This window comes from Vanellus vanellus, assembly GCF_965231255.1.
Source record: "Vanellus vanellus genome assembly, chromosome: 12".
NCBI lineage: Eukaryota > Metazoa > Chordata > Aves > Charadriiformes > Charadriidae > Vanellus > Vanellus vanellus.
In genome coordinates this window covers 10,613,706-10,641,048 of record NC_138917.1, presented here as the reverse complement: position 1 = coordinate 10,641,048, position 27,343 = coordinate 10,613,706, and the positions used below count along the sequence as shown (strand labels likewise).

The 27,343-nt window shown below is 52.2% G+C and overlaps 1 protein-coding gene across 1 annotated transcript in view; it reads left to right on the top strand.

The window, feature by feature from the left end:
* Positions 1–433: 433 nt before the first annotated feature.
* The window catches only part of ANKRD11 (ankyrin repeat domain containing 11), a 40,986-nt gene continuing 14,076 nt past the window's right edge, over positions 434–27,343 (top strand). The window contains exons 1-4 of the mRNA XM_082489307.1: positions 434–561; positions 9,407–9,545; positions 24,671–24,841; positions 26,053–26,256. Coding sequence (XP_082345433.1) covers positions 475–561; positions 9,407–9,545; positions 24,671–24,841; positions 26,053–26,256 — 601 coding nt within the window. The 5' untranslated portion in view covers positions 434–474. The remainder of the gene's footprint in view (positions 562–9,406; positions 9,546–24,670; positions 24,842–26,052; positions 26,257–27,343) is intronic.

The window sequence follows — 27,343 nt, the reverse complement described above, 5'->3', positions numbered from 1 at the left end:
TCCCTGCCCTAGACACCTACCCAAGGGGTCCGTCCCCATGTCCCTGCACTCTGAGCAGGCCTGTAGCTGCAAGAAACTTTCTGTAGGCTTGCAGTGATGCTGTAGATGAAGAACAGGAGGGATATTGCTCTCTGTTTGGGCATGATCCGTTTTAAGCTATCCCTTGCACAGGAAACAAGTCATGTTTGCAGCTGCAGGTCTCAGCTTGCTTCCCGTGTGGAAGGTGGCAGAAGCCAGCAGCAGTTTTGCCCGCTCTGGACTGCCGTGCGCGGAATTTTGAGCTGCTCTGCCATCCCTGTGTTGCCGTTGAAGAGTTTGGTTGGGTTTTATCCCCATGGGAAGTGTCTTGCCTTTTTTCCCCCCAGTGGAAAGATCCTTTTGAGATGTCTAACTTCTCTTTTCCTCTCTTTTAACAGACGGTTGATGATGAGGCGATGGCAGCATAAATGAAGATCAAGTAAGGAAGGCAGAACGATGCCCAAGGGTGGGTGTTCTAAAACACCACAGCCAGAAGATTTCTCTCTCAGCAACGACATGGTGGAGAAACAAACGGGGAAAAAGGTAGCGTGTTTGGTTCACTTGCCTTCCTTTAGGGATGCTGCCCCTTGCGCCTGATGTCTTCAAGCCGCAGCAGTATTGCATGTGGCAGGAGGGTGGCAGGAGGTTGCCATGGGCTGTTATCACCGGAATCAAATCTGTGTGTTGGTACTCTGCCAGCTGATGGGGTCCGCTTTATTTCTCAGTGGCTGCAACACTTCCCAGGAAGTGCTGCGGCCGCATAGACCCAACTCAGCCAAGCAATGGGGGGATGCTTTAGAAGATTCTCTTCTGCAAGTACTGTGCATTTTTAAGGCTTTATGCAGTAAGCTGTGGAAGGAGCAAGTAATGCAGTGATCTTGCAAGTGCGTGCTGTCTGAGGGAGGAGTTTCTCCTCCTCCTCTGGCTGTAAATGCCGCGTCTGTGTCAGACTCGGCTGGTCTTGCTTCACCCAGAAGTCTGGGCTCTGAGTGTGGCCTGACCAGGACTCAGCGTGTGAGCTGCTCTGCTGAAATTACTGCTTCTGCAGTTTTATCGAAGTATTGAGGTTTTGACTGGGCTTCAGGTGAGGTTCCTGAGATGAAAACTGAGTTTAAAGATAAATAAGTTCATGCTTCTCACCTTCATTCCCAGATTTCTCTGTTTGCTCCAGACTTAAGCTCTGCCTCCTCTCATTCAACTTTTTTTCATCCTTCTCAGTATTGGTAGTTTCCAGTAAATAGTTTTGCAGAGAGCTGTATACAGATGTTACCTTTAAATAAAAATTAAAAGCTACATCTGCTGTATTCTGCTGTGGAAACAAATATCATCCTCCTTCTTTCACCTCCTCGCTCCAGTTTCTCAGCATTCCCCCAGGAGTTTCAGCCATGCCCCAGGAGTTGAAGCTGAGCTTTGCAAGCGCCAGCGCTGCCGTGCCTCTTGCTCTGTCGCTTCCCCTGCCATCCCACCCGTGCTGATGAGAGTAACTCCTCTTATGATTGAGGTCGTATTATTGACAAAATGAGGACAGTGACAAAAAAACAGTGGGAAGATCCCAGGCAGAAATTTGGTTATCGAGCACGCTGGTAGCATCTGCCCCGTTCCCCTTTCTGTGTCTCCGTGTGTGCACAGGTCCGGTTCGGGAGCCGTGCCGAGAGTGGGAGCATTGCTCCCGCACGGGCACTTTGCTGGGAAATGGCGTGGGGCTTCGAGGAGGAGGCACAAAAACTGGGAGCAGGGGTGTTGGAGGAGAAAGAGCTGCCCTGTTGCAGAAGATACCAGCATTTACCCTGGCAAATAAGGCTGAGCCCGGCAGCGCAGGATATGTAAATACGGGGTTTTGTCTGCACTGTGTAAGAAGCTTAATGTTGGTGCAGGTGCTTCAGGAGGGAGAGGATCAGTTATAATATGAATCAGCTCCCATTTTATTTCATCCACTCGCGCCGGCTTAAAGGCTGCATGTTATTTACAGAGCAGGTTTGTGGAGCGGCACGAGGGATGCCGGGAACTGGAGTTATCTCCCGCTGGCTAAATAACTAGGACACAAATAATTTTATGCTTCCCATTCAGAGGCGTCAGCACAGACCTGCGGAGAGTGGTATTGAGTAAGAACAGGGAAGAGCCTTTCTGCTCACTTAATTCTGGTCTTCTCAATGGAGGAAAAAACTTGCAGGCTCTTGTCCTCCGGGGACTGAGCTGAGATCCAGCCAAAGTGGCCGAAGGACATTGTGCAGCAAATCACCGTGTTTCTAGTTAACTCTGGAGCATGATCTGGAGCAGTGACTCAGGGTAAAAGCACTCGGTCATTAGACCTCCTCCTTCCAGACGCTGTTGTACCTGCCTGTCAAGCAAGCGGCTGCTTTTAATTTATCTTGCCTTTGTCAACACTTTCAAAGGCCCGAGCCTGCGGCTTGGCACACGCTGGCTGGCAGAGGCTCGCTAGGGAAGGCAGAGAGCGGCTGCAGCACAGCCCGAGCAGAGCCGCACCGAGGGACCCGCGCCCACCGGGGCTGCCTGCGATGGCGCACAGGGCGAGCATGGCGAAGCAATAACTGCTTTGCCACTTCAGTGTTTTCCTCTCAATGCGACCTTAATATCGACAGTTTTTTTAACATTAGCTTCATATGTTTGAGCTCTGAACCTCTAGCACTGAAGGCGAGTACCAGTGCAGGATGCTCAGTGGTCCTGGTGTTGCGGTGGGCTGAGCGCTGCAGGAGACGTGTGAGTTCTGTGCCTGAACACGCTACAGCTGGGCTCTCTGGGAGGCTGCCCTTTCTGCAGAGGGCTCGTGCTTTGTGGAAGAGGATGTGAACTGCTGCCTTTCAGTTGTAGAGCTAATTATAAGAGGGAACTCCTCCTAGCTCTCTGCTCCATGCCCTTCCACGGGAGGCACTGATTAACTAGTGAGACGTCGCTTGTGCTGGCGCAGCCATGAGAAGTGGTTTAAAAAAAACGTGTCTCTGTTGCCCTCCCTGGCCGACAGCGTTAGATGCTTCATCTTCTTTGCTGCTATTGAGCGAGGAGCTGTTTCTCCCCGGGTTAGCGGAGGCAGCGAGGCGGCCGGTTGGGCCCTGCCAGCCTTATATGGCTGTGCACAGCCTGCCTGGGGCGGGCGCTCGGCGGCCCCGGAGGCTCCTTCTGCTTGAGTTCAGTCTGAAGAGTTTTGTAAAAATATGCATGCCATATATGAATAATTCTCCTTTCTGGTGTAGATCCACCGATCCCCATACCAGAAGCAGATTACTCATGACTTAGGCTGAGTAGAACACCGCAGCAAGAATTATATCGGTCGTCGAAACCATTTCCTGATGTGCCTGGGACCACTTGCTGCATGGTTACACCGTGTGCTCAGAGCCTGTGGCAGAGGATTTGTCTCTTTATGGGGAAATGCTCCCTCTTGCATAGCGGGAATAGTGGTTGAACACCAAGCAGAGCAGCACTTGACCTGTGGTTGGGTTTTGCTTGTAGGAGCTAGCAGAGGTTAACTGAGCAAACCGGGCAGAGATGATAAGAAAGCTGGTGAAGGTTCTGCCTGCTCCCCCTCACCCTTTCCCAGGTGATAGGGGGGGCGGTTTCTCAGTGAGGGAGCCTTGTTGGGGGAGCACAGTACCTTGCTGATACAGGCAAGGATACCTTGATACAGGCTGGATCAAACTCAGTTGGCTTTCTCAGGAGAGGAGGGGGAAAACTACTACACTTTTCATCCGTAACAATTTTAGTAGTATGAATACATTTTGCTCCTATTTCATTATTTTTCTTGCCTGCCAAAAAAGTTTTTGCTTTTTCTGCTCCCTCTTCTCCCAAGTCCAGAAAAGGGAATGTAGTCCTCATTTCTTGATTCTTCTTGAAACCTGTTGGACTGTTAGGGCTTTCCTGCACCGTACGAATGAGTGCCGGGCTGTGCATCCAGCACAGAGCCACCCGCCGGCACGTGAAGCACGCAGAAGCGCTGGGTGGCTTAGACACTAAAGAGCCAATGTTTCAGTGAAGATAAGCAGCCCATAGTCATTGCCGGGTGGTATTTCTTACAAACCTCCATGAAGGCCCGAGGCATGCAGGAAAGGGACTTCAGTTCCAGTTGTCTCTATAATGTTTTGTTGCAACAGTGGTCGTGACCCAAATTCAGACTTTTTGAAACTTCTTGTGCATGTGTATGTGTTATACTCTGGTTTTGGAAAGGCCACAAGGGACACAGATTTCAGGGATACCAGCGTTTGGTTTCCACCGCGTCCAGTGTTCTCTCTGGGTAAAATTCTGTCCATCCCTTTTTGTCGCACAGGGTATGAACCCTTCTCCTGCCCCTTCTCCCCACCCCTGGCAGAGACCTGTTCAGGGAATGGCAGGCTGCTGTCTGTATTAGTGGAGGGAAACTCCCGCTCTGGCAGCATTTGCTTTTTGCAGCACGGGGTGTTTTGCCCACGGCAGGAGTTTGGTGTGCCAGTTGGTGTGGGGCATCACCCAGGGGCACGGCTGTTGGAGCCCTTGGTCCTTCTGGGCGTCTCTCCTCCCAGGCTACCAGCCCTGGTTTTGTTCCTTGTTGCTTGTTTTTTTACTCTCATTGCAACCTGAAATACTTTCAACTCATTTTGGAGAACAAAGGGCTTTGGGGATTTCCATGGCTGGTGCTGCAAGTCTTTGCATAAGCGGCTGGGACGTGAGTCAGGTTTTGTCGGCGCTGAAGCGAAGGCAGGGCTGCGGTGCAGCTCTCGGCGGGCGGGCAGAGGCGGTGGTGCGGAGTTCGTGTGCGAGCGCTGACGGCACAGCCCTGCTGCGCGCAGCGCTACGGGCAGAAGGGGAGGAGCAGGCTGCAGATGCACGGCCCGTCCTGTAAAGCGAGCTGGAGATGCGTTCAGCTTCTCTGCTGGAAGTACAGATTTCTTTGCATGTGGCTCTACCTTGCAGAATTTTGCATCTAAAAGAACTACATGTTTGGTTTCGCTCCTGAGAACCTGCATTTGGACAGTAAGCTGGCCTAGCTGGAGCTCTGCGTGAGGGTGAAAAGTGGCTTTTATTTGAATATGTCATTAATGACCTGAGCAGATTGATATCGGGGTCTCTTGCTGATTAGAGATCTTTGTTGTAAAGAGAAGTCAGCACAGACGCAGTGAGGCACTTCCAGTCCATACGCTGCACGCGTGGCTTATATCGCGTCGGGCAGCTGGTGGGGGCCAGTTCATGGTTGGTTTGTGCTCCAAACCCTGACGGCTGATAGCAACTTGTGATGCATCTTTTAACTGTATCAAGTGTAAGTCGAGGTGGGTTCAGTTATTCATACAGTAAGTCTTACTAATAATGTAATGTGCTGGTAGGGGATTTTTCCTGAAGTCACGGTCTGCCGTCTGCCCTTTGCCAAAGCAGCTTTTATTAACACCTACAAAGGGGAACTTGTTTCTGTTGCTGAGCTCTCGACAGTACGCCCATTCCCCAAACTCCCTCTTACCCTCAGCAAGAGCTGTCCTGGCTTCCGAGAGCCCCAAGCCTGACTTACACACAGATGTTCTTATAAGTTTCTCTGCAATGTCAATTAATTTGGATTTGTTCCTTTTGTGAAACCTGATTCAGAGGAGTCCAAGCTTACTTTAAACAGGAGAAGATCTAAAAATGAAAACAGCTTATACTCGAGAAAAGGACGATGTTCTTTATTACAAAATTGGAAATAATTAGGGAAGTAAAGCTTAAAATAAGAAAATGAAAACGCACGTTACTTTCAGGAATATGACTCTCCAAGCTGCCTTAATTTCTCTGCGGTGGTTTCACCGCCAACTGCTGCAGGCATCCTCAGCAGGTCGCTGCTTTCCAGGGGGGAGCAAAGTTTGGATCTTCTTTGCTCCAATTAGTGTAAAAGGTTATCATTGTGCTACTGTACAAATTAATCTTCAAAGCAGTGCCGGGACTGCTGCCACTTCCTTGGTTCCTTGGTATTTAATTTTGCTGAACTTACTGGATTAGCAACTCCGAGCTTTAGGGTGAATACAAACGAAGCGTTGCCCGAGCGTGCCCGACGCTGGGATTCACACGGCCATTTCCATTTCCATGCTGGGCTCACCGTCTTGTCTGGGAAGGGTTTTTACCTAATTCTTCTCTTCTTTGTCTTTCCTCCAACATGGAGCTTTTCACAACATTGGAGTAACTTTCTAGAATAAGTTGCATTTTTACCTGTCCTGCACTTTTTCTTATTCCTGAATGTGCAGAGAATGGCATTAATACAGCAGACGACTGACCTGCCTTGCAGGCACCGCAGATCCCCTGTGCCTGCAGGTTTGGGCTTTCGCACCACAGCAGCCAAGTCCAAAGATTAAGGGAATTTTAGAGAAAGCTGTCACCAATCGTTGTTTGCTTTTAAGTGGGGTGCGAGAGCAGCGGTACTGCCAGCCGATGCCCAGAGCCGGGATGCCTGCGAGGCAGAGTGCTTCTTGCGCAGCAGAGGGTATGACAGGTTTGCTCCAGCTGAAATCTATTTTAAGGTAACAAACAATGAAGGAATCGTATTTTTTGTTTTGAGCACAATTGACCTCTTGTTGGAGCTCTCAACGTGAAACTGGTGTCTGGAAGAAATGCCGGGAGTGTAGGAAATCCCACCGCAGGGTGCCGGGGTCTCAGCCGCATCCTGACCTACTGCTGTGAGAGCAGGCAAAGAGTATCCTAGGGCCGAAATACTGGCTGGAACAGTCTGCTCAAAGGGCCTGGGTGAGGAAATTGCGGTACAGACGGTGAGCACGGCGGCTGATGCAGGGAAGAGTCATTTTCGAAGCATCAGCCGTGACTGATCCACCTCAGAGTCTTCTAGAAGTACCTCTCTTACCAAGGACTCGGTGCTGGCAAACCTGAGCCGCAGGTGCTGAGCGTGAGAGCTGCAAATGCACTGTCAGAGTAGGAAAGGTGCTGGGTTTCACTGGCGCTTTGTACCCCATCCCGTGGCTGTTCGATGGTGGAGCAGCTCTGGTGCGATGTGTGCAGGTGTGCCCTTAGGCATGGATGGCAGAGGAAGAGTCATCTTCTCTAGTTTTGTGCTCTTGTCCCAGGCTCTGACTTCAAAGGTAAAAATTGTTGCACTGATCGTTGTCTTGAAGTGCAGTTGAAGTTTTTGAGGGTAACATCGGGGCCACATCTCTGCAGTCATTACACATGGGGAAGACGATGCTTTACCCCGCTTCGACACAGCCTCTCGGGTACTCACCACTGATGCAGGGTTAGTGGCGTTTGAGTGTAGCGTTGCTGTTTGAGCTTGTGTTAAACTGGGGAGGGAAAGGATGGACCCACTTACCTGCTTGGAACAAGGCACTCCTGGGAGATGGTCAGTGGTCCCTGGCACTACTTACACCTCTGAGCTGGTCAGAGCAGCAGCTGGCAATAAGAGTGGCATCATTTGTTATTGCAAACTATTTTTGTTGGCGTCAGAAAAAATAAGACAAATGCATTTAAATCCAGAGTGTTTAAACGAAATGCTAGAGTGTTTATTTTGGCTGTTGTGACTTTGTCCCATCGCTCCGCTGACTCCTGTGCCGAGGAGGGGCTCTCGGCAGCTGCTCTCCAGCAGGGCTGCCCTTCTTCGGGCTCCAAACATGAAGTCTTGTGCATCCCATGGCCAAACGTGCCTTAGCTCCCTCCAGCCACAAGAGCCACTGTCAGATGGGTTTCTTTAGCTTGCTTTACCAAAAGAGGGATTCCGCAACCTATTTTTTTAGCCCCCCGTGGAGCGTGGGTGACAGGGGCCGAATATTGGGTGTGCAGCTGCAGGGCTGTCACGCTGCCCATCGTGAAGGGGACGTGCGAGCAGAACCCGTTGGTCCAAGTACAACAGTTTCTCTTTAATCTGCGGGTGAAATCTGGTTGCCAGACAGAAACTCGGAAAGAGGAAGGAGCAGTGTACACAGTGACGACGCGGTCTTGTGACTGCTGGCACAGGAGCCACCTGCCAGGGCGCTGAGTCTGATGCAGACAGCATGACTGGGCTTCTCTAAACAAGGGAATTTCTGTTAGATTTGCTCGTCTGAGTTTCCAGCGATGGTCTTGCATGATTTAATGTATTGAGATTCTTTTATTTAATCTAACTTTATATCTAAAGCTTAGGGTCTAGGTTTTGCTGGGTTATTAAAATCAGATCTGTCACAGAGCTGCTCGTTCTGGCCTTGTTTTTAGAGCAGTGGCACAGTGTTCAATCCAGAAGTGCTTGCTTAAAATAATACTGCTTCTCATATACAAAAACCACAAGTGCATGACTTCAATCTGTATCTATTCTCAACATACTGAACCCCTGAAGTTTGAGTTACGTACCAGCTCTCGCTGTTCATGTGAAAAATCTTGCCTGTCTCAACTCTTGGTAACTTTGTCTTGCTCGGGATGTTTCTTCAAAATTTCTTCCTGCTGCTTGTACCGAGCAGTCCCCAGTATCACCTGCTTCACCTCGCTGCACGTTAAAATCCAAACCAACCCGAATAAACGAGACCAGGACAAAGCAGACATAGGTCTGCCTCTCTGAGAAGGCGCTGAATGCTCAGCCAGCGTCTGCATCGCTTGCCATGCTTTTATGCAATATTGGTAGGTTTTCTCTTAAGGTAGCTTCTCCTCTTAAAATCCCAGGAGGAACCTGCATGGGAGAGGGACAGCTGTGATGGAGGCAGGGGCAGGAGCGGAGGCAGAGCCGGCAGCAGGTCGAGCCTGCCCGCTGTCGGACGGAGAGTGCTGCCTTTGACACATAGGCAGAGCTATACTGGCCTTTCTGGTACAAACCGTTGCGCTGACTGTACAATGCAAACCTTCTAAGTGCATTTGGCTGTGGTGCTGATCCTGTAAACGGTCAGTAATGTTAGCAGGCTTATCGGCTGCCAGAATATTCTCCAGAATAACATGTTATCACGTAAGCTCAAATAGTAATGCTGTATGCTTGTGCTAGAAATACTGTCGGCCCCCAGGAGAAGCCCTCAGCTCTCCGTGTTGAACAAAAGGGCTTTAACGCCATTTTTTGTGTATCCCTTGGGCATGCTGCGCACACTCCCCTGCATCCCACTTCTCCCTGGGATCGGGAAACCCTTCCCAAACGGTGGGAGCAAGTGTGTTTGGAAATCCTTGGGTTCCCCCACCTGCCTTCCCCCTGTGCTCGCAGCTGGGCACATCCTCAGCTGCACACAAGTCATTGGCTCTGGTTTTCACGTGATTTGGTTGCAGGTTTGGCACCACACAGCAGCCTTGGTTGTCCGTCCTCTTCTCTGGTGGTGTTTTAGCTTTTTAGCTTTGTGGACGCTCCTCTCTGCAAGATGCTAAAACCTAAAGCTGCAAACCCACAGGAGAAAGGAGAGGAGGAGTGCTGCGTGAGGCTGGTGCACGACATTGTGGGGTAAGATGGGCACAGTCTGGGGAAGGCTCTTGTTAACCTGGTCTCTTCTCTTTCTAGGATAAAGATAAAGTTTCTCTAACCAAGACTCCAAAGTTGGACCGGAGCGATGGCGGCAAAGAGGTGAAAGAGCGAGCGACCAAACGGAAGTTGCCTTTCACTGTTGGAACAAATGGAGATCAAAAAGACTCGGATACAGGTACAGAACTTACATATTCCACCCTCAAAACGTGAGTGTTGGGGCTGGTGGGGAGCACACAGTATCCAGCGTACTGGCAGTCCATACTGAAGCCTTGTATCAAATTTCCTATATATTTTAATTGAAGGAAGAGGCACGTGGACAGGAGGATAACTCCTGTGGCATGCATGTACACATCTGGAACCAAGTGGATTAAGGTCCTTATGGTCGTAGTAATATATTTAACTGGGCCAAGAGATGGCTCTGTGAGGAGGCACCCCTTCCTTTAGCTGGTGGTCCATTCCCCTCTGTTGCAAACTAGTCCAGTTCATGAACTGCAGCTTAGACAAGCCGAGAAGCAGTGCTGGGCCTGCTAGTAAGAACTTGGAAAATAAGAGAATAAAGCTGAGTACTCTAAAAGAAAAACAGCAAGCAGTAAAAGAACAAGCTTGCATGCATCTGCCTAAAGTAAACCTGATATGTATGTGTATGTCTGTGTAATACGTATGTATACCTCTCTAGCCATGTTTTGGGGCTTTAAACTTTTAGTACTTCACTGTCTTAAAACTGAACAATTATTTCCAATTGGTGTGTGCACAGGCGTTGTCAAACATGCGTAAAATCGTCTGGAGGTCGTACTGGTGTGCTGGAGGTGTGACTTTTGGTGATGTGGCCATCTGGGCCTGGTTGAGTGTTTAGGTCGGCTCTTTGGGGCTGGTGTGGGTGCTCCTCAGGACCATAAGGACCTGAAGGTGACCTGTTTGCCCCTGTTCTTGGGACTGCCAGGGTTGCTTTGGTGGTTGCAGCATGGCTGAGCAGTGCCTTCTCAACACACACCTGGTCTCTGGGACGCGTTGGTGCTGCTGTGGGTGTTTCAGCCTGGCTGTGTCACAGTCAGGCAGGTCACATCTCATTGCAGAAGAGTGTCTGGTACCCGTGGCTCTTGGGCTTTTGCCCACCGTGGCCCGACATTGCTAGAGACAGATTGAATGGGCTGTTTGATTTGTAAGCAATTGGGAAGAGCTGTCACAAAGCTTTGATGTGGAGAAAATAATGTTGTTTAGTTGCAAGGGACTTAACTGTGGCTTTATGGGCAGAGGTCTGCATAGGTCCTTTCTGTACATTTCTAGGAAATACGTGCTTGGAAATAGTTCTGGTCAGGTAACGATCAATGATTGTGCTAAGAGATAAAATGGACTAAAAGTTGGGAATATGCTTAGAAATGGTAAAAAAGATCTATTTGCTGTTAGTCTCTTGTGAGCGTGCGAGGTGGTCTGACACAGGACACGGTGCGTCAGCCCATGTGAGCTGTTGGCCGGGTCTCCTCTGGTTCAGAAGTTGGGAGGGCAGATTTTAAAACGTCATGAGTGCTGCCTGGGTCACGCAGCCCTCATGGTGCTGGGGGCTGTTTGGCAGGCGAGGACGTGCGGTGGCGTGTCCTGGGGCTGGCCTGACATCTTTGTGGGTTTCTGTGTGCCCGAGTGGTAACTTTCTCAGTTGCTGAACAACCTGTCTGGAGAGAAAGTTTCAAAACATTCATTCATTTTGTTAAAGGACAGCTGGTACTGATGGTCCTTTACAGGGATGAAGTGTGGGGTTTGCGTTCATGGTGTGCAGATGGGCAAGTGCGTTACCGAATGAATAAATTGGGGTTTGCTGTTGTGGGAGAAGGGGTGGCCCCCGGCCATCGGAGAGCAGATGGGGTTACAGCCCAACACAGGGGATCCTCATGCACCCCCAAACAGGCAGCGTGGGGAGCGCTTTGGCATGGTTCATGGTGCTGTAGTGTCTCACTTGAATAAATTTAGGGTTGTCACCTTTGGAGGGAGAGTGGCCAGGGCAAGGCAGAGCTGATTAGCCAGAACCATAGCTGCTGCTTTTTGTCAAGGGTGTTTCTGCCACATTCAATACTTGGTTGAGAATTTAAACCCAAACTTGCTTCAGGGCTGTCTGACCCTCGTGACAGCTAGAATGTCATGGTAGGGCTCCACCAGCTCGCTTTCTGTGTCCCCCAGCAGCAGTTATCTGCCTCTCACAGGGCTCTGGCTGTAGAGATGTTAGAAATATTTCTGCTGGCGGTATCGAGAGGGAAACCAAATTAAAAAGAGAGAGCAGCCGGGTGGGGAGAGCAGAGCGCTGCTGGGGGAGAGGCTGCGGCTGCTGCAGGCTGCAGAGGAGCAGCAGCGCAGCCCGTGAGACACCCCTGCCCATCGGCTCCCACCTTACCCCTCTGCTTTCAGCAGGTGTGTGACTCTCCATCTTCAGACACATCTTCCCCTTCCTCTTCCGAGCTTGTCCTCCCCAGGGAAGGGGTGTGCAAGCGGCAGGGCTGAGCCAAGGGGCAGCAGCTGCCCAGCTCCCTGCCTGCATGGAGACCCAGAGGTGGTCAGTGGGCTCAAAGATGAATTAAAAAAAAGCAGGGCTCGACAAATGCTGGAAAGGTGTAGGAGAATCTCTAACAACATATTTGGTGGAGAGTGAAGAGAGGAAGCGACTCAGCCGCTGGGGAGGAGGTAGCATTAGGGAGCTGCAGGTAAATGTGCAGAGGCAGACTGGAACTTAGCAGGAGCCCGTTTCTCTTCTCTGAGATCTTTTACTCCAGGAATCAGATGCTTGAGATGGGAAAAGACTTACTGCACCTTGCTCCCCTCTTGCACCACCCTATTGCAACCATGGGGCGTTTCAGGCCCTTCTGTTCCTTGGCCTGGCTCGAGGCCGGCTTTTGTTTAGCGGGTAGAGGCATGTTTGTAGGTGCACAAAAGTTGCCCATGTCATATGGGGATGGAGGGGTGCCCCCGAGCCTGTGCACATGTAATCAGCATGGCACTCGTCTGACGACACACCTCTGGCAGTGCATGTCTCTCAGGCTGCCGGAGGACGGGCTTTTGTCACGGAACACCGGGGCTGCAGCACACCCACCCCACAGGCCCCGGTACCTCCCCACTGCCTGGGCAGAAACACCGCTTGCCTGCATCCCCAGGGGAGGGGGAGGCTGCTTTTGTCTTGTTTTGTTCCTAAACTTTGATTTCAGCTCTTGTGAGAAGCGGGATTGCAACATCGGTGTTCGCCGTGCCAGTTGCAGAGTTGACCTTAGACGATTTATGTAACGCGGTCGTGCTTCCTGGGCTGCTGTACACAGGCTGTCATGTTTGTTTGAGGGTAGTTTTGCTAGGGTGTTCCACAGCCGCGTGGAATTCAGCTGTAAGGATGTGGGAGCTAGGAGAGCTCTCTTTTTGCCTGTACTGGGATATTTTGTCCCCTCTTTAAATGTTTAAACAATAATATGAATCCTCATCCTGATTTGTTGCAGTGGCTCATCTTCCTTATAGCACAGTGTATCTGTTGCGGTTTTTTCCCCTGAATAGCTCTGGCTCAGCTTTGACATACGTACACTGTATGTGGTACAAGAAAGCATCTGTGATGGGTTTGCCTCACCGTCGAAGGGCGGCGAAGCCCACCCTGGCCAGGTGTTCGGCAGCAGCCGGGTGCTGTAGCGCGGTTGCCTGTCGGAGCCTTCCCACGTTTGCAAGACGTGGTGCAAGCGGAGGCTGTGGGCTGTTGGTGTGCCGGCCCGTGCCGGGACAGGTGGTGAGAGCCCATGTGCGTTACTGCCTCTGTTTGCCTCCTCTGTGCGTGAATGGCACCGTCTCCTCACCGGCAGGTTGTGAACAGTAACCTATGTCTCTCCCATGCTCATAACACTTACCCTGAGCACCAGTGCCTCCCGTCACCGGGACAGCTTTTCCAGTTTCACCCACGTGTTCCCGGGGGAGGTGTGTGTTTGGGGACAGAGGTCTGCCCCGGTCCTTCGCTCATGCTGGCATGGGGCAGCTCACCTGCCCTTGCTTTTAACCCTGCCGCTGCAGCCCACTCCTGGAGTTGGTTTAGGAGCGTGCGCTGCTGGCAGAGTGCTGATGTGTTCAGAAAGTGAGCAAGTAAGCAATTTCCTTCTTGGTCTGTTTTTATTTGCAGCAGCCTGCCTCCAGCACAGTGTGCCTTCGCTGCGCCCTGATCCTGAGCAAGCGCTCCCAGTGCCACTGGGGGTTTGCTCCCGTACGGAGACAGGCTTGGCGTGGGCTGCGGGAGGTGCTGCTGGCCAGCACTGTTTAAAGTGTGTGGTTTGGGTACAGTAGGTTTGGTGCTAAATCTTTTTAAATTATCTCTTTCAAAGTGGTTTCTAGAGCAACAATTCTGGCTCTCGGGCTCCTCAGAGTTAACTAAATAAACTGTCTTTAGGAAAAAAAAATTGCATAAAGCTGTGAGCCTCCAGACTGTGCATGTTACAGATCCAGCACTGTGGGAGCAGCATCTCTCTGCCTGAGACTTCTCCTTCCTGCTCCTTTCACTCGTGCAGCATCTCCCCACGTCCACAGACGTTGCCGAGAGCCTACGTGCTGCCTGGCAGCCGCCGAACGAGTAAAGCCAGCTTTTTTTCCCAGCAATTTCAGCAGCTTGTGAGGCTTCACGCAGCTCATCGTTGGTGTGCTGCCCTGAAAGGGGGTTAGGCATTTAAGAAAACAAGAAATATTAGAAAATTGTAATATTAAGAAGCACGCGGAAGAGCGTCCTGCGGAGACAGCAGGGAGAGAAGGGGACAGTCCTGCTGGGAAGCCACCTGCGGGGAGGCGGCGGGAGAGGTGGGCAGGGGCGGCTGGCGCAGAGCGGGGCGCAGCGGCTGAGTCATGGGCTGACTCAACGGCACCAGACTGCCGGCACGGGGCCGGGCGCTCCCCGCCTCCCGCACAGCCCGCGGCGCGGACGCTTCGCACGGCCGGGTTTTTTACTGCTCTGTGTCCTGCGTATGCGATCAGGTAATGCTGCTCGAAGGTCAGCTGTGAAATGCACAGTCCGGAGTGCAAAATTCATTATATACACTAACGCTGCGGACCGTTTCTTTAGCTGGATGTCAGGCTGTCGCTTGAATCCCTTGGCTCGAGGCGGAGCCGTGGTTTCCAGGCCTTTAGTCATCATCGGGGAGAGTCAGGACTTAATACAAATCTCCAAGCACTGTGAGTTAATTTTGGCCTCCAAGAGCCCTCCCTGGGAGCTGGAAAGGCCTGAGCAAGGCTGCGTCAAGACTGCGGGTCCACAGCAGTACTGGGGACCCTATTACCTTGCTGGATGCAGGAGGTCTGTCTCCTCTGAGGATTCACCTGGGAAAAGTGAGGAATATGGTGGAGTTTATTTTGCCTTTGCAGGGTTGCTGCTGGTTTTTCGTGCCTCCAGCCCCTTGACTTCCACTGCTGCTCCTCCTCTCTTGTGTGAAATCTCGAGGACTGGGTTTGTGTGTGTTTAGTGGTAAAATCAGCACATGTAGTAGAGAAGCTCAGTTTCGGCCAGATCACATCCAAACCCTGCCATTGCTAAATAACACCCAGGCTTAAATAAATGCACTCTTAAAAGCAGAGGCACTGGAGCCATCCTGTGGTCCTGCTCACTGCCGTGGCCACGTAGAGCTAGTGCAGCGTCTGCTGCTCTTGGTCGACGGGAGCTGCAGCCAGGGTGCCCAGCCCTCGCCTCAGCAGCTTTAGTCCACAGCCACACACCTCACTTATGTAAAGTTTCCCAGACACTGAGAAGTCCGAATTTTGAAGTGTTTTGTCGAGGAGAGTTTCATGTGTCTGGCAGCTCTTGAGCCGAGCACTTTGCAAACCTGAACTCTCCCTACAGCCTCCCTGAGGGAGGGTACAAGGGGAGCAGGGGGAGGCAGGAGGGGTTTGTGTGCATCTGAAAGTGCTGCAGAAGGGGATATTCAGTGGGTTGGGTGCCATTTAAACCCAGTGGGTGGTAACCTGAAAGCTGGAACCCTCAGGTCTGGCAATGATGGTGAGCTGCCTCCTTCTCCATCAGCCCGGTCGCGGCTCATGGCTGAGCAGAAGCCCCGGCAGCACTGCCTTTGACCCGAGCGTTGCCGCTTCCAGTCCCCGGCCAGGGAGGGAGGGCTGAGCAGTGTGTGGTTTAGCAGCATTGTGGCTTCGGGTCATGGGATTTCTCGGCATCGATTGATATTTTTGTTTGTTGTTGTTGCTACAGTTGGTTTTTGAGTTGAACCAAATGTCACGGCAGGCTGTGCTGCCATGGTGGGGCAGGCAGGAGTGGCGATGCCGATGCCGGCACAGGGGGGTGACCCACTGCGGTACAAGGCACAGAGCAGGAGGAGGCTCCTGTTCTGGAGATGGAGAGGGGCAGCTTCCCGTGACAACAGAAATGACAACAGCATCATCGTGCCCCTGTTGTGGCCTCGTGGCATTTGATGGTCATCTCAACTCAGGCGGGGGGGTGGGGAGAAGTGGCTAGACTCTGGATGGGCAGGAAAACTGGAAAACATGGCCTGAGAGCCCGGCAGGCCCCACAGCTGAAATATGAAAGTCCTTAAGCTGTTTCTGTCTCTTGCTTTGAAAAAAGAAATAAAAGCAATACCACTCTTTTAAGTTCTTGAATAATAAAGTAGGTGTAAGCTGGGAATAAGAAGCTGGTGGAACTACTCCGTCCCCAGCCCTCCTGTGTCCCCAGCCCTCTCTTGCCAGCCTTCCTGACTGCCCGTCATACTGCCAGCGTTTGGAGGGGGTGCTGGTGACCTCCCAGCCATGGGCTGGCACTGCCGCGGGGCTGGGGCAGTGTCCATCCATCCAGTTCCCCTCTGACTTGGGATGTCAGGCAGCTTCCTTGCCCCCAGCCTGAGGTCCCTTCCCGACCAGGCAGCAGGTTTCTGAGGTTTTGTGTTGCAGTCCCCACAATGTATTTAGACCCCATGATGTATTTATTTAGCGAGCAGCCGTACCCCCGGAGCAGCTGCCGCTGAAGGTGCTGTGGGTGCCCCTGCCCCTCTGCAGAGCACCGGAGCGCTCGCCCCAAGGCTCCACCTCGGTGCAGGAGAGTTTGGGGTTTTGGGGAGGAGGGGAGAGACAAAACCCCCGCCAGCCCTCCGAGCTGATCTGTGCACACCCACCTTTCCCTGGCTTCGGAGGGCTCTCGGGGTGCCCAGGGCTGTGCCCGGGGGCTCGTAGCCAGCCGGGGAGGTGCTGCTGGTGGACCAGGGTTAGCGTGAGTACGGTCAGCAAGAGCTTAAAACTTCTGCTGCTTTGCAGCCTCCTTCGTGCTAATCCCCCAAGTATGTTATGTGACACTAATCACTAGGTTAGAAAACGCTTGATGAATCAGATGACCTAAACCATCGTCCTCTCCTGGAGCTGGCTCTTGGGTTGCCTAATGCCTGCGAGTGTTTTGAGCGACATTGCATGGGAACGGGCTCGTTAGTCACAAGTTGCGAGGCTGGCGAGGGAATCCGTGAGAAGCAAATTGCTGGCTTATTAAAAAATACATCTGCGTACGAAACTGTTATTTGTGCGTGTTTTCTGTCGCTGGCTTTGGTCTGATGTGTGCAGCTGGGGGACTCTAATGGGCTGTGCTGCATTGGGTCTTTCTTTGGTTGTATAATTTCAGTCCTTTTACTAAAATAGTCAAGAAACTGTTCTCACCTAGCAACCAGGGAGAGAGTGAATGTCAGAGCTTCTCCGTTTCTAGCTGGGCTCCATAATGCCGGTACAGTGTGGATAGACTGGCAAACACCAGCCTTCAGATCACCCTTAGAAACTCCCCGTGTGCATCAGCCATCTGGGAAGTGCTGTGCGGAAAAGCAGGTCGTTTTATGACAGGAGCTGCCATAAATCTCCCTCCTCCCCCCGCATCACCTCCTTAACATGCAGAGTGAGAGGTTGCAGTGTGCTGTGTCTCTGTGAACCAAAAATCTATCAATGATGGCTTTTTCCTTAATACAAGAGCTTTTATCAGCGCTGTCTGCAGAGTGTCCTGCCCCCAGCTCCCAGGAGGGGAGAGCTGGCCGGGCGGCTGTGCGGAGCCTTCCTCCCACGTCCTCCCTCCTCCGGTTCTTTCTGTTTTGTGGGAAATGAAACGTCTGGACCTGAAAATCAGTCTTTCTTGGAATTATTCGCATTTAACATGGAGATTGTTGTTTCTGGTAGAAGCATCTCGGTTCCTTCACAGCAGTTTGTTAGCCAGTGGCCACTCCGGTGAGAAGATGCATTTACACATTTCTGCACAACTGTGTTGTCTGTCCTGTAAGTCTAGGGAAAACGCCAGTATTTGGATCGCAGGCTATTGCGCAGCATTAAACCTTTCTAGCTGAATTATGCTTTTAAAAATACTGCAACCACTGGGTCAGGGCCTGTGGATCCCTTGTCTCCGGGAAGCTGGGGTGAGTGGTGAGGAGTGTGGGCTCAGCTCCACATGCAGTGACCTGACGTGGTTATAAACGGGCTTCTTCCCTCCCGCCAGCACCTCTCCTCCGCTCCTGGCTGTCGAAGCCGACGTCTCCGCCATCCTTTCAGCTTATCTGTGCAGGATGAGTCGCTGGCTCTGGACTCTCTCCATCCTTCAGATCAGGAAACAGCGCGCTGCTCTACGGGAGCGGCTCAGGGCGCCTTCCTTGCCGTTCTGCCGAAGCAAACCCTACTACAGCTTTTCCTCGGTTTCCTCCTCTGTTTCCTTTTTGGCATCTGCTTTCATTTGGCTGATTAGCCAGACATCATCTCCCATCTCTGCCCCTCAGTCCATTTGTACTGCAGGCTCTGCAGCGCATCCATGAACTCCTGGTGCAAAGCATTCCTCCTCCCTGCATTGGCCTTCAGGTGCAGCTCTCCAGCCCGAATGCCGTGTTCCTCTGCTTTATGGTGGTCTCCATGCAGTCATGCCAGCCCTGTCTGCCCTTCTCACTGCGCTCTTCGCAGCCTTGCAGTCGCCTGGCTTCTGTCCTGCTTCCCTGCTGCCCTCTCTTGTTTATCTGCCCATGCCGTTGTGCTGCTTCCTATTTTACGTCGCTGCTGCACTTAACCTGCTGCTGCAGTCCTCCCTGCACCGCTGCAGCACCGCCGCCTTGAATCCTTCTCCTCAGCACCATCCTCTGTGCTTATCCTTAAATTCTGGGGTGCCCACGGAGCTTTGGGACATGGTTGTATCGTGGTGCTGTAAACCTTTTGACTCATGATCGCTCTTCTTCAGCACATGTTGGTCCACGTCTGCAGATGCCCTGCGAGCATGTGTAAGCATCCACACACTGTGGCCCGGGGCTGCCCGTGCTCAGGTTAAACCTGCTTTTCCCCTGGTTTGAGCTGACATGCTCCAAAACGTTTTATGCCCTACAACTCCTGCAGTAAAAATGAGTCACTCTTACGCATGCTAGGCTGTGGATGGGGAAGGCAGAGGCTTGTGCGGTCTCTCGGGGGTGCAGTGCAGTCTCTATTGCTGTCTGTGCCGTTCTAATTTATTCTTATTGATCTTTTGTTTGTGTGCTTGCTCGGTAAATAAACTGTTGAAAATCCCGACTTGTCAGTGAGCCAACAGTCAGTTTCTCCGTGCAGCGCTGAGATGTTCAGCGTGAGCTGCTTATTTGGAAATGGTATTTTTCCTCAGGGTACCACCTTATATGCGTGTGTTGTCATGTCGGAGCAGTTTAAACAGATGCTTTTTGCATTACAGGGTACGACGCGTTCATGGGGAGCGAGGAGCTGTGCTGCTCAGCCGCAGTTCTGGGTTGGAGCTCCCATCCCCACAACCTGCCAGCATCTCACAGTGCGTGTTCGAGAAATCTCTGAAAGATTTTCCATCACCGCCCTTTTGTCTTTCCTTCTCTGCCTCTCTTTTTTCACCTGTTTCAGCTAGGGACCGGGGCTCAGCCCGCATGGTGCTGGCCTGCACGCAGAGCTGGCCTGACAGCTAGCACCGAATGCCTCCGTGTGAAGCAGCGCCTGCCCTGGGACCTCCGCGGAGCTGCCAACAGGCTTCCAGCAGCCCCGGGTTTGTGGTCCCTGTTGCAGCAGCAGCGCAAGCATCCCGTGACCTGGAGTGTAGTTTGGGCACGAGAACCACCTATGGGCTAATGCTCAAACCCCTTTGTCCTGGGAACCTGCTCCTGTTCTGCCTTTCGTGAGCCTCTAGGTTCAATGTGATGAAAGGAAGGATAAGCAGTTCCCCGGCTGTGTTCGGCCGCCGCAGCTCTGCTCACATCCTACTTTCCCCTTTAAGTTTGTGCACGCGGTTCCTGCTGGCGTCAGCGTGAGGGAAAAGCCGAGCAGGATCCCCAAATTAAACCACGGCAGCGCCAGGCTGAAGCTTTGCTCTGTAGGTTTGCAGGAGGCTGAAGCAAGCGGCAAGCGAGCTGCTTTAAAAATAGCTGAATGGAGGTGTGGCTCATCCCCAGGCGGGCGCACAAGCGCATCGCTGGGTGGCTGTGGTCTTCCCTCCCACCGGGATCGGTGTGCACAGTCCAGCCACCATCTCTGGTGATCAGCAGTGAGATAACCATGGCGGGGGGGCTCCTCTGGTTTTTGTGCTTCTGTGGAGGGACAGGCGTGCGTACAGCCTTGCTAAAGGAGTTTTAGTTTAAAAATAACCTTTATACCTGTTTGCTGAGGTATTTACCCACTGTGAGCATTTCTCATAATTTGCTCCGTGTTGCTGCAAGGTGTTACAGAAAAGCATTTAATTAGAGGAGAAGGAGCAGCCTGCAGGAGCCAGCGGCACTTGAAGCCGTTGAGCAGAGATCTTTGTAGCAGGTGCCCCTTTTAAATCGGCTGAAAATCAGATTCTGATTAAAGTGTTCCAGATTGAAATGAAACGCGTTTGTGGCTCTGTTAGCCTGGGCCAGGGCCGGGGAATCCAGCCCTGAGCCTTCCTGTCGCTCCGCTCACGCCAGGCTGAGCAGGACCCTGCCGGACGCCTCTGCTGAGGCTGAGGATGGGAAGCGGAGCTGCCAGCGGCACGGCACGCATCCGCTGGGAGCAGCTCCTTCCCCGTCCTTCCTGTTCACGTTTCAGACCCCCTTCTGCCTGGGTGTCGTGCCAGGCAGGGAGCCTGGGGCTGCCACGCTGCCTGCACCCGGGTGCCGGCACTGGGAGCCATCGGATGCAGGGTAGAGCCCAGTCCTGCCTCGCTCCTTATGCAACCGGTGCAGGAAACACAGCCAGCGACCTACTTCCCCCCAAACGCTTAAAGAAGTCGGATTAACCTCTGCGCTGCGGCAGCCGGCAGACAAGCATCTAACTGCAGAAGGGATAGTACTGCGTTTCTCTGCTGCCTTCCACCAGGGAGGACTCAGGGGAACGGGGGAGCGAGGCCCCGGCACTGGAGGGGGAAATCCCTTTACTTCTGGGCAGAAGGAGGCACCGAGAAGCGAAACGCTGTGGCCACGCAGCATGTGAGCAGGACTAGACATGATCCTCCAGCGCCAGGGACCTGCGCAGCGCCGGGCGATGCTGCCTTCCCACAGAGAAGCACACGCGAGCCCGAGTCCTCGGCTGCCTCCACCAGCCCTCGCTGCCTCACCACAGTGAGCAAGAACGCAGCAGTCGCTTTCCAATTTATTTTTATCTTGTTGATCACATGCTTTTTAATGTTAAATGTTCTGTGGAGGAGGAAATTTCTGCAACTGCAGAATTAATAGGAGTTTAGTGGGTTTCGGTTGAACTTGGTAATCAATTTTTGCAAATCACAGGCTCATGCTGACAACCTGCAGCAGCCGAGTAATATTAATGAAAATGTTCCCATTCTAATTGTGGCTCTGCATGTACGGGCGGAACAGCCCTCTACCATGCACAACGTTTGTACTTCAGAGACACTGCCCAGTGGCACCGGCCCGGCTGTTAGCCAGCGTGATCCCCTCGAGCATCTTCATGTCCCTCTTTGCGGTACGGCGGGATGTGGCATTCTCCGAGGCATGTGGAGAAGCCAGGCCTTTACCCACGGCCTGGCTGAACAAGATTTAACAAGCCTGCTTTGAGCCACGGCTTCGGAGCCTAACGAGGAGCGGGGAAGTGCTGTGTATGCGGATCAGGTGTCCCTGTGCTCGGGGCGAGCGTGCCTGGTGGGACGCGCTGCGCAGCAGCGTGGCTCCTGAAACTGCCCGGGCTAAATTGTTTTCTTACCGTAAGCACATTGAGTTTAATTTTATTTTAAGCCATTAAAAAACTATCCACTTTCCTGTGATCTGATTTCATCTCCTAGCTCTGTTACAGCTGCCAGGGTGACTGAAATGGGGCTTTGGAGAATTAGACCGAGATTCTCCTTCAATGCACAGACGTGTTTCCAGGGCTTGTGTTTGAAGAGAGGTGACCCATACTGTCTGGTTGGAGAGGTTCCCTGGTACAGAGTTGTTATTTCTTAGATGTACAGGATCCCAGGTGCAGGGGGTTGATGGAAATCATCTGCTCTGGATGAGACCTTTGCAGCAGGAGAGCAGCAGAGGACGGCACCTTTGTGCGTGGTGCAGGGAAAGGTTTTCGGAGCTGCCTGCTCATCAGCCAAGGGAGTGCAGGAGATGCAAGCGGCATGAATCAAGCTGGAGCAGTGGATGCGCCCCCACACGCTGCTGCCCTCGTCTGCCGGAGACTTTTACTCTGCCGGCAGTTTGGTGAATGAACGAGGAAACCTGTGCTTCAGCACAAAGTCCGGTGACTGAGTTTAAACCCATTCATTGGTGGTTTCACCTGACCTGCTGGACTTTGTGCAGAGGCAAAGCAGGCTCTGTCATGCTGGTGGCCACATGCCAGTGACTCACATTGAATTTGACAAAATGGCAAATACGACTGGATGAGCAGAGCTGGGTTAGAGCTGGCCGGTTGCAGGATTTGTCTTTCCCCGGGCTGCAGGACCCTGTCCTGGCACAGGGGTGTGAGGGGGAAGAGAATGGATGCAGCTAGTCCGTTAGTCCATTAAGCTCGCATCTATGTGATCCGTTGCAAATCCTCTTGGACCTCTGCATCTCCCCACATGCTTTTGACAGTTTCAGGGTGCTGGAACTGGGGTCTGGGCAGAAACTGGGTGGCGACGTGGTGGGGTTTCCCCTCCCTGGCTGCTGGGAGTTGAAGCCCTGCTTCTTGGAGAGCGTTATCAGACATTGAGTTGTTTGCAAACCTCCTTGTATCATCCCTCTGACACTTTCTGGGATTCTCAAAATATCTTCAGCAAAATAATAAGCATGTCTAGAGTAAAACATTTGAGTAAAGAGAGCCCTTGCCTATGCTGCCTCGCTGGAAGACTTGGCGTACTGTATCAGCAGTGTAGTTAACCCACATGAAAGTACTCCATGTTGCAGCACTCCTCTTTGTGGGCAGCAGGTACTTGGAGCCGTGCTGTGATAAATAACCCCCTCGATTCCTCTGTGTCTTCTGGCAGCATCTTGGCGAGTACCGGTCCCTGCTGGGGCTGAGCGCAGCAGGACCCAGGGGCTGGTGGCTGTGCGAGTCAAAACTCCTTTTCATTTAAAAGATTTTTACTTTGTGCTTCAAAGTCACAGGCGGGATTTGCTCTCTTGAAAAGCAAGTGGGATCGGTTTGAGAATAGAGCTTCTGTTTATGCGGGAGGTTTTGAACCGCTCGCCCGTACGCAGCGTTTTCATTCCATCAGGGATGCAGCAAGGTGTTTTGCCGCTCAGGTTTCTCGAGCGTTGAACCAGCCTTGATTCGCACTGGCGTTTCAGCACTCGATGGGAGGGCGGGATATTATCAAACTCACCTGCGCTTGATAACTTTTATAGGTGTGGCTGCGAAGAATGTCATTACCAGCCCTCTGCACACAGTCAGAGCCCTGCAGTTAGCCTGGTTATAAACAAACTGTATCTGTGCTTAGAAATAAATGTGAGCAAAGTTGGATTTTCCACTTGTGCGCACCGTATCTTCCTTATGCTTCTTTGTGGGTTTAGGACAGTTGCCGGGTAGGAGGGATGCAGCTTGGTTGCTGGCAAGGAACTGCCGTGCGGCGCTGCAGATACATATTCTCTCTCTCGCTTGGCTGGCTCTGTGAAAGGAAACTTAATTTTTGTTTTCTGAACTGGCACCTTGAAACTTTGTTCACGGAACGCATCCCTGCAGTGGGACTCTGGCGTGGCTGCAGCTCTGCAGACCTGCTGGAGAGCATGCAGCAGGGCTTGTGCTCCCCCCAGGCAGCACCGACAAGCAAGCAAACCCAAAGCACGGAGAAAGGGCTGCTTGCTCTCCTCGTGTGGGAAAAGGATCGATACTTGCATAAAGGAAACTGGGAAAATGCTTGAGAAAAGCTGTAAAATCAGCCTTCTCGCAAAGGTTAGGTGTGCGAGCTGGGCTGAGCTGGGCAGCGGGGAGGGAGGCAGCAAGTGGCACAGTGCTCAGCGGGGTCCAGTTCTCACCAGCTTGCAGCAGGGCTGCTCTGTGGGTTGCCGGGAGCAAGGCTGGAGGTGCAGGGAGAGGCTGGGGTTTTGTCTCGTCCCTGTGCACATGGCATGCCAGCAGCAGGTACCGACTTTAGAGGCGGTTGCGCTCAGTCCCTGAGCAGGACCTGCCTTTGTAGCTGGATGATTTAGGAGACTGAGTGTCAGGATGGGCATTTGGGGGATGACAAGCCGGGCACAGGGGTTTCTTCCTCTCCTCTTGTTTGTTTGCGTGGGTTTTTTTAAAGGGATGCAGGAATGGATGTGGCTAAGCAGTCATCGGCCTGACCACAGGTGGGTGCTCAGTGCTGGGCTGGAAGCAGTCTCTTTGGGAGGAGAGGGACACCCTGGTGCTCCCCCAGGCCGTGTGCCCGGCCCCGAGCACCGTCCCGGCGGGGGCTTGGTCGGTGCTGATGGTTTTGCTGCAGAGTCTTTGGTTTGATGATGGTGAGGGGATGAGATGTCAACATTTCCGAGCTGTCAGCCTGTATCTTGTTAGCACTCTTTGTTGATGCTTTTAGATGCCTCCAGTTCAGTCCATGCTGTGGTGGTGTAAGGCTGCGTACGCTCCTCGAAGCACCATGGCATGAAATGGAGGCTCCTAGAAGCAAGATGGAAGGTACAGTACTGGCAGCGGACCTGCTCCGTCCCTCTTGTGCTGCTGTTTGATGGTGGGGGGGGAACTGGTAGAAGTCTGTGCCAGGAGAGGCTGTCGGCCTGTGGGCAGCAGGAGCAGTGTGTGTCCCAGCTGCAGCCACAGTGGTGTGAGCCCAGGCGGCTGCCCTGGGTACCAGTGCTCCCACTGCAGGGATGCATCCCTCGCCACTGGCTTTTTTGTGAGATATGGAAACAGAATTGGAGAGGTGTTAGCACTTTGCTCAGAAACTAACATGGTTTTTAGTTACACCAACATTCACAGCTTGTGTTTTTCTGTCTCCTTGCACCACAGAAAAGCAGGGTCCAGAGCGGAAGAGGATTAAAAAGGAGCCCGCCACCAGAAAGCCTGGCTTGCTCTTCGGAATGGGCCTTTCGGGGATCCGGGCAGGCTACCCGCTCTCCGAGCGCCAGCAAGTCGCTCTCCTTATGCAGATGACAGCAGAAGAGTCTGCAAACAGCCCAGGTGAGATCCGGAGGGTGATTTTTGCTCAGCGGTGCGGGCGGACAGGTGTGAACTTGCAGCGAGAGGCTCGTGAATGCCTGGGCTTCTCGGTCCCTGGCCACAGGGTCACCAGGTGGTTCAGGTAGCTCCTCACTGGCAGCAGAGGTGAGCTGCCACCCCCACCATGGTGCAGGAGGGCTGATATGCTGCTTCATGGGGTCTCCCTGCTCTCAGCGCCATAGGTGGGATGCTGGAGCCGGGCAGTAGGACACCCACTCCCACAGGACTCTGCAGTGACTCCAGGCATGGGCTGTCACTGGGGTCCACACGTGGCTGTGGCTGCCCTTCCTTCTTCCAGTATAAGACAGCAGCAGGAGATGTCCCACGGGCCGAATCCAGGCTGCCACTGAGGCTGCCCTGGCTGCTTAACTAGAGCTTTGGTTTGACGGGAGTCTTCCATGTAAGAGCTTCGTGTTTTCCTTTGGCGTCTCAGGCTAACTCAGTAAAGGAGCATTGTGAATAAAGTTAAAATACCATCCTCCATGGGTTTTTTAATGTTTCTTCTTGTGAAGAGGGATAAGACATGTAACCAGTGCAACTGTAACTTGAGATGCTGAGCAGCTGGAATGTGTTTACCGCGGATTTTGTATTTTAGTAATTTTTATCTGTTGCATACATGACCCTCCCCGGGGTTTTCAGAGGCACTGTGCTATCTGTATGCGCTCATCTGCATCCTACACACAAACATTGCAGCTTTTAGCCACATATTTTGTTGTTCTTAACACCAATCTAGCTGCTTATGTTGCTGTTACTTGGGGGGGGGGAGGCAAAAAGCTGTGTAGCCTTCAGACGTTCTCCCAGGAAATGTGCAGTCTCCTCCCAAGGCTGTCAGACCTCACATGTACTTGGTAAAAGGCCACTTCCCTTAGGAAATGAGCTTTTAGGGTAAGGAGCTTCATTGTCTGCTCCTAAATCATGGGATCGCCTACAGTCTTTGCAAGGACTGCAGTTCTCTCCAGTGGGCTTTGGCAGCCTGCAATTAATATCTGCATTATACACACACAGGCTTTCCTCTGTCTTCACATCGACTTCAGAGGTTCAGTTGCCTCTCACTGCCTTGTGCTGAGCGTTTTGGGGAGAGGTGAGGTGAAATGTGTTGCAAGAGCTCCCTCTAAGGGTTTAGGGCTTCCTTTGAATTGCGGTTCTTAACTCTGTTTCTCTTCTCCGTGCAGTTGACACAACACCAAAGCATCCCTCTCAGTCTACAGTTTGTCAGAAGGGAACTCCTAACTCTGCCTCCAAAACCAAAGATAAAGTAAATAAGAGAAACGAGCGAGGAGAGACTCGGCTGCATCGAGCTGCCATCCGAGGAGATGCCCGGCGCATCAAGGAGCTCATTATTGAGGGTGCAGATGTCAATGTGAAAGACTTTGCAGGTAACCAGCCCGCTGGCAGTACTGGCAGGGCAGCCCACACAGCGGAACCTTTTCCCATCTGGTTGCATGTTCCACCTCCGAGAATGGCTCCTACCAGAGAAAGCAGTTTCTTTATAACACGTGTTTGCTACTTGTAAAGAGGAGATTAACAAAAAATAATGATTTTGCCCTTTAGGAAGGAAAAAGTCTTGCTGTCCTTTTAAAAAAAACCAAACAGCTACTACAGATTTGTCAAAATAATAAATCCCTGAAAAACATCAGTTCCTTTGTTGGAGTTTGGCAGCTAAATTCCCAAGCTGTCCGGTCTGCCCTGAACACAGTGTCACTTGGGGCAGTGATACTGGGCTGGGCTTGATTCATAGCGATCCCTGGGGCTGACGTGGCTCCACGCTCTGAAACAGGGACCGGGACCATCCAGTCCTATTTTCTTGTGCCCTTCCACAGGATGCTGTCTTGGAAGTCTGGAGGGGAATTTGCAAAGGGAGGTGGGCTCTTGTAGCTCTTTTTTTACTTCAAATATAAGAAATGATATGCACAAAAGTATTGAAAAGAACGGGTTTGTAAAATCATTGCTCCAGAGCTGAGTGGCTGATGCCTATAGCATTCTGGGGGTTGTTTTTAAATACCAAATGTGAGGGTGCCGCTGCAAATGTGAAGGGCAAGGTCAGGCTCCCAGCTGCACCAGCCGGGCATCCAAATTAGAGGAAACACTGACTGCCCTGAACTTCAGCTGAGGAGTAGCACCACCTCCTCCTCCTCAGCAGTGCTACCAAGCTCTGCTTCTGGTGGTGGGAATGGGGAAAGGAACTTGGGTGTGGGGCTGCAGCTGAGCCTGGGATGGGAATGGCCCTGAGTGCTGCGGGGAGAGGGCGGCCGTGAGATGATGAACAGTGCCATTGGTGCACGCCCGTATCAATGATGGGGCTGAATTAGCGTGAGGCAGCCCTTCTTCCAGCACGTCCGAGAGCTTGACTTTGCTCTTTGCTGTTCTCTTCACACGATTTTGGGGCTATAAATAGATAGGCATGTTCCTCCGCCTGTATGATTAATATCAGTGCTAGGCTGAACTATCTAGTTGTGATTAATT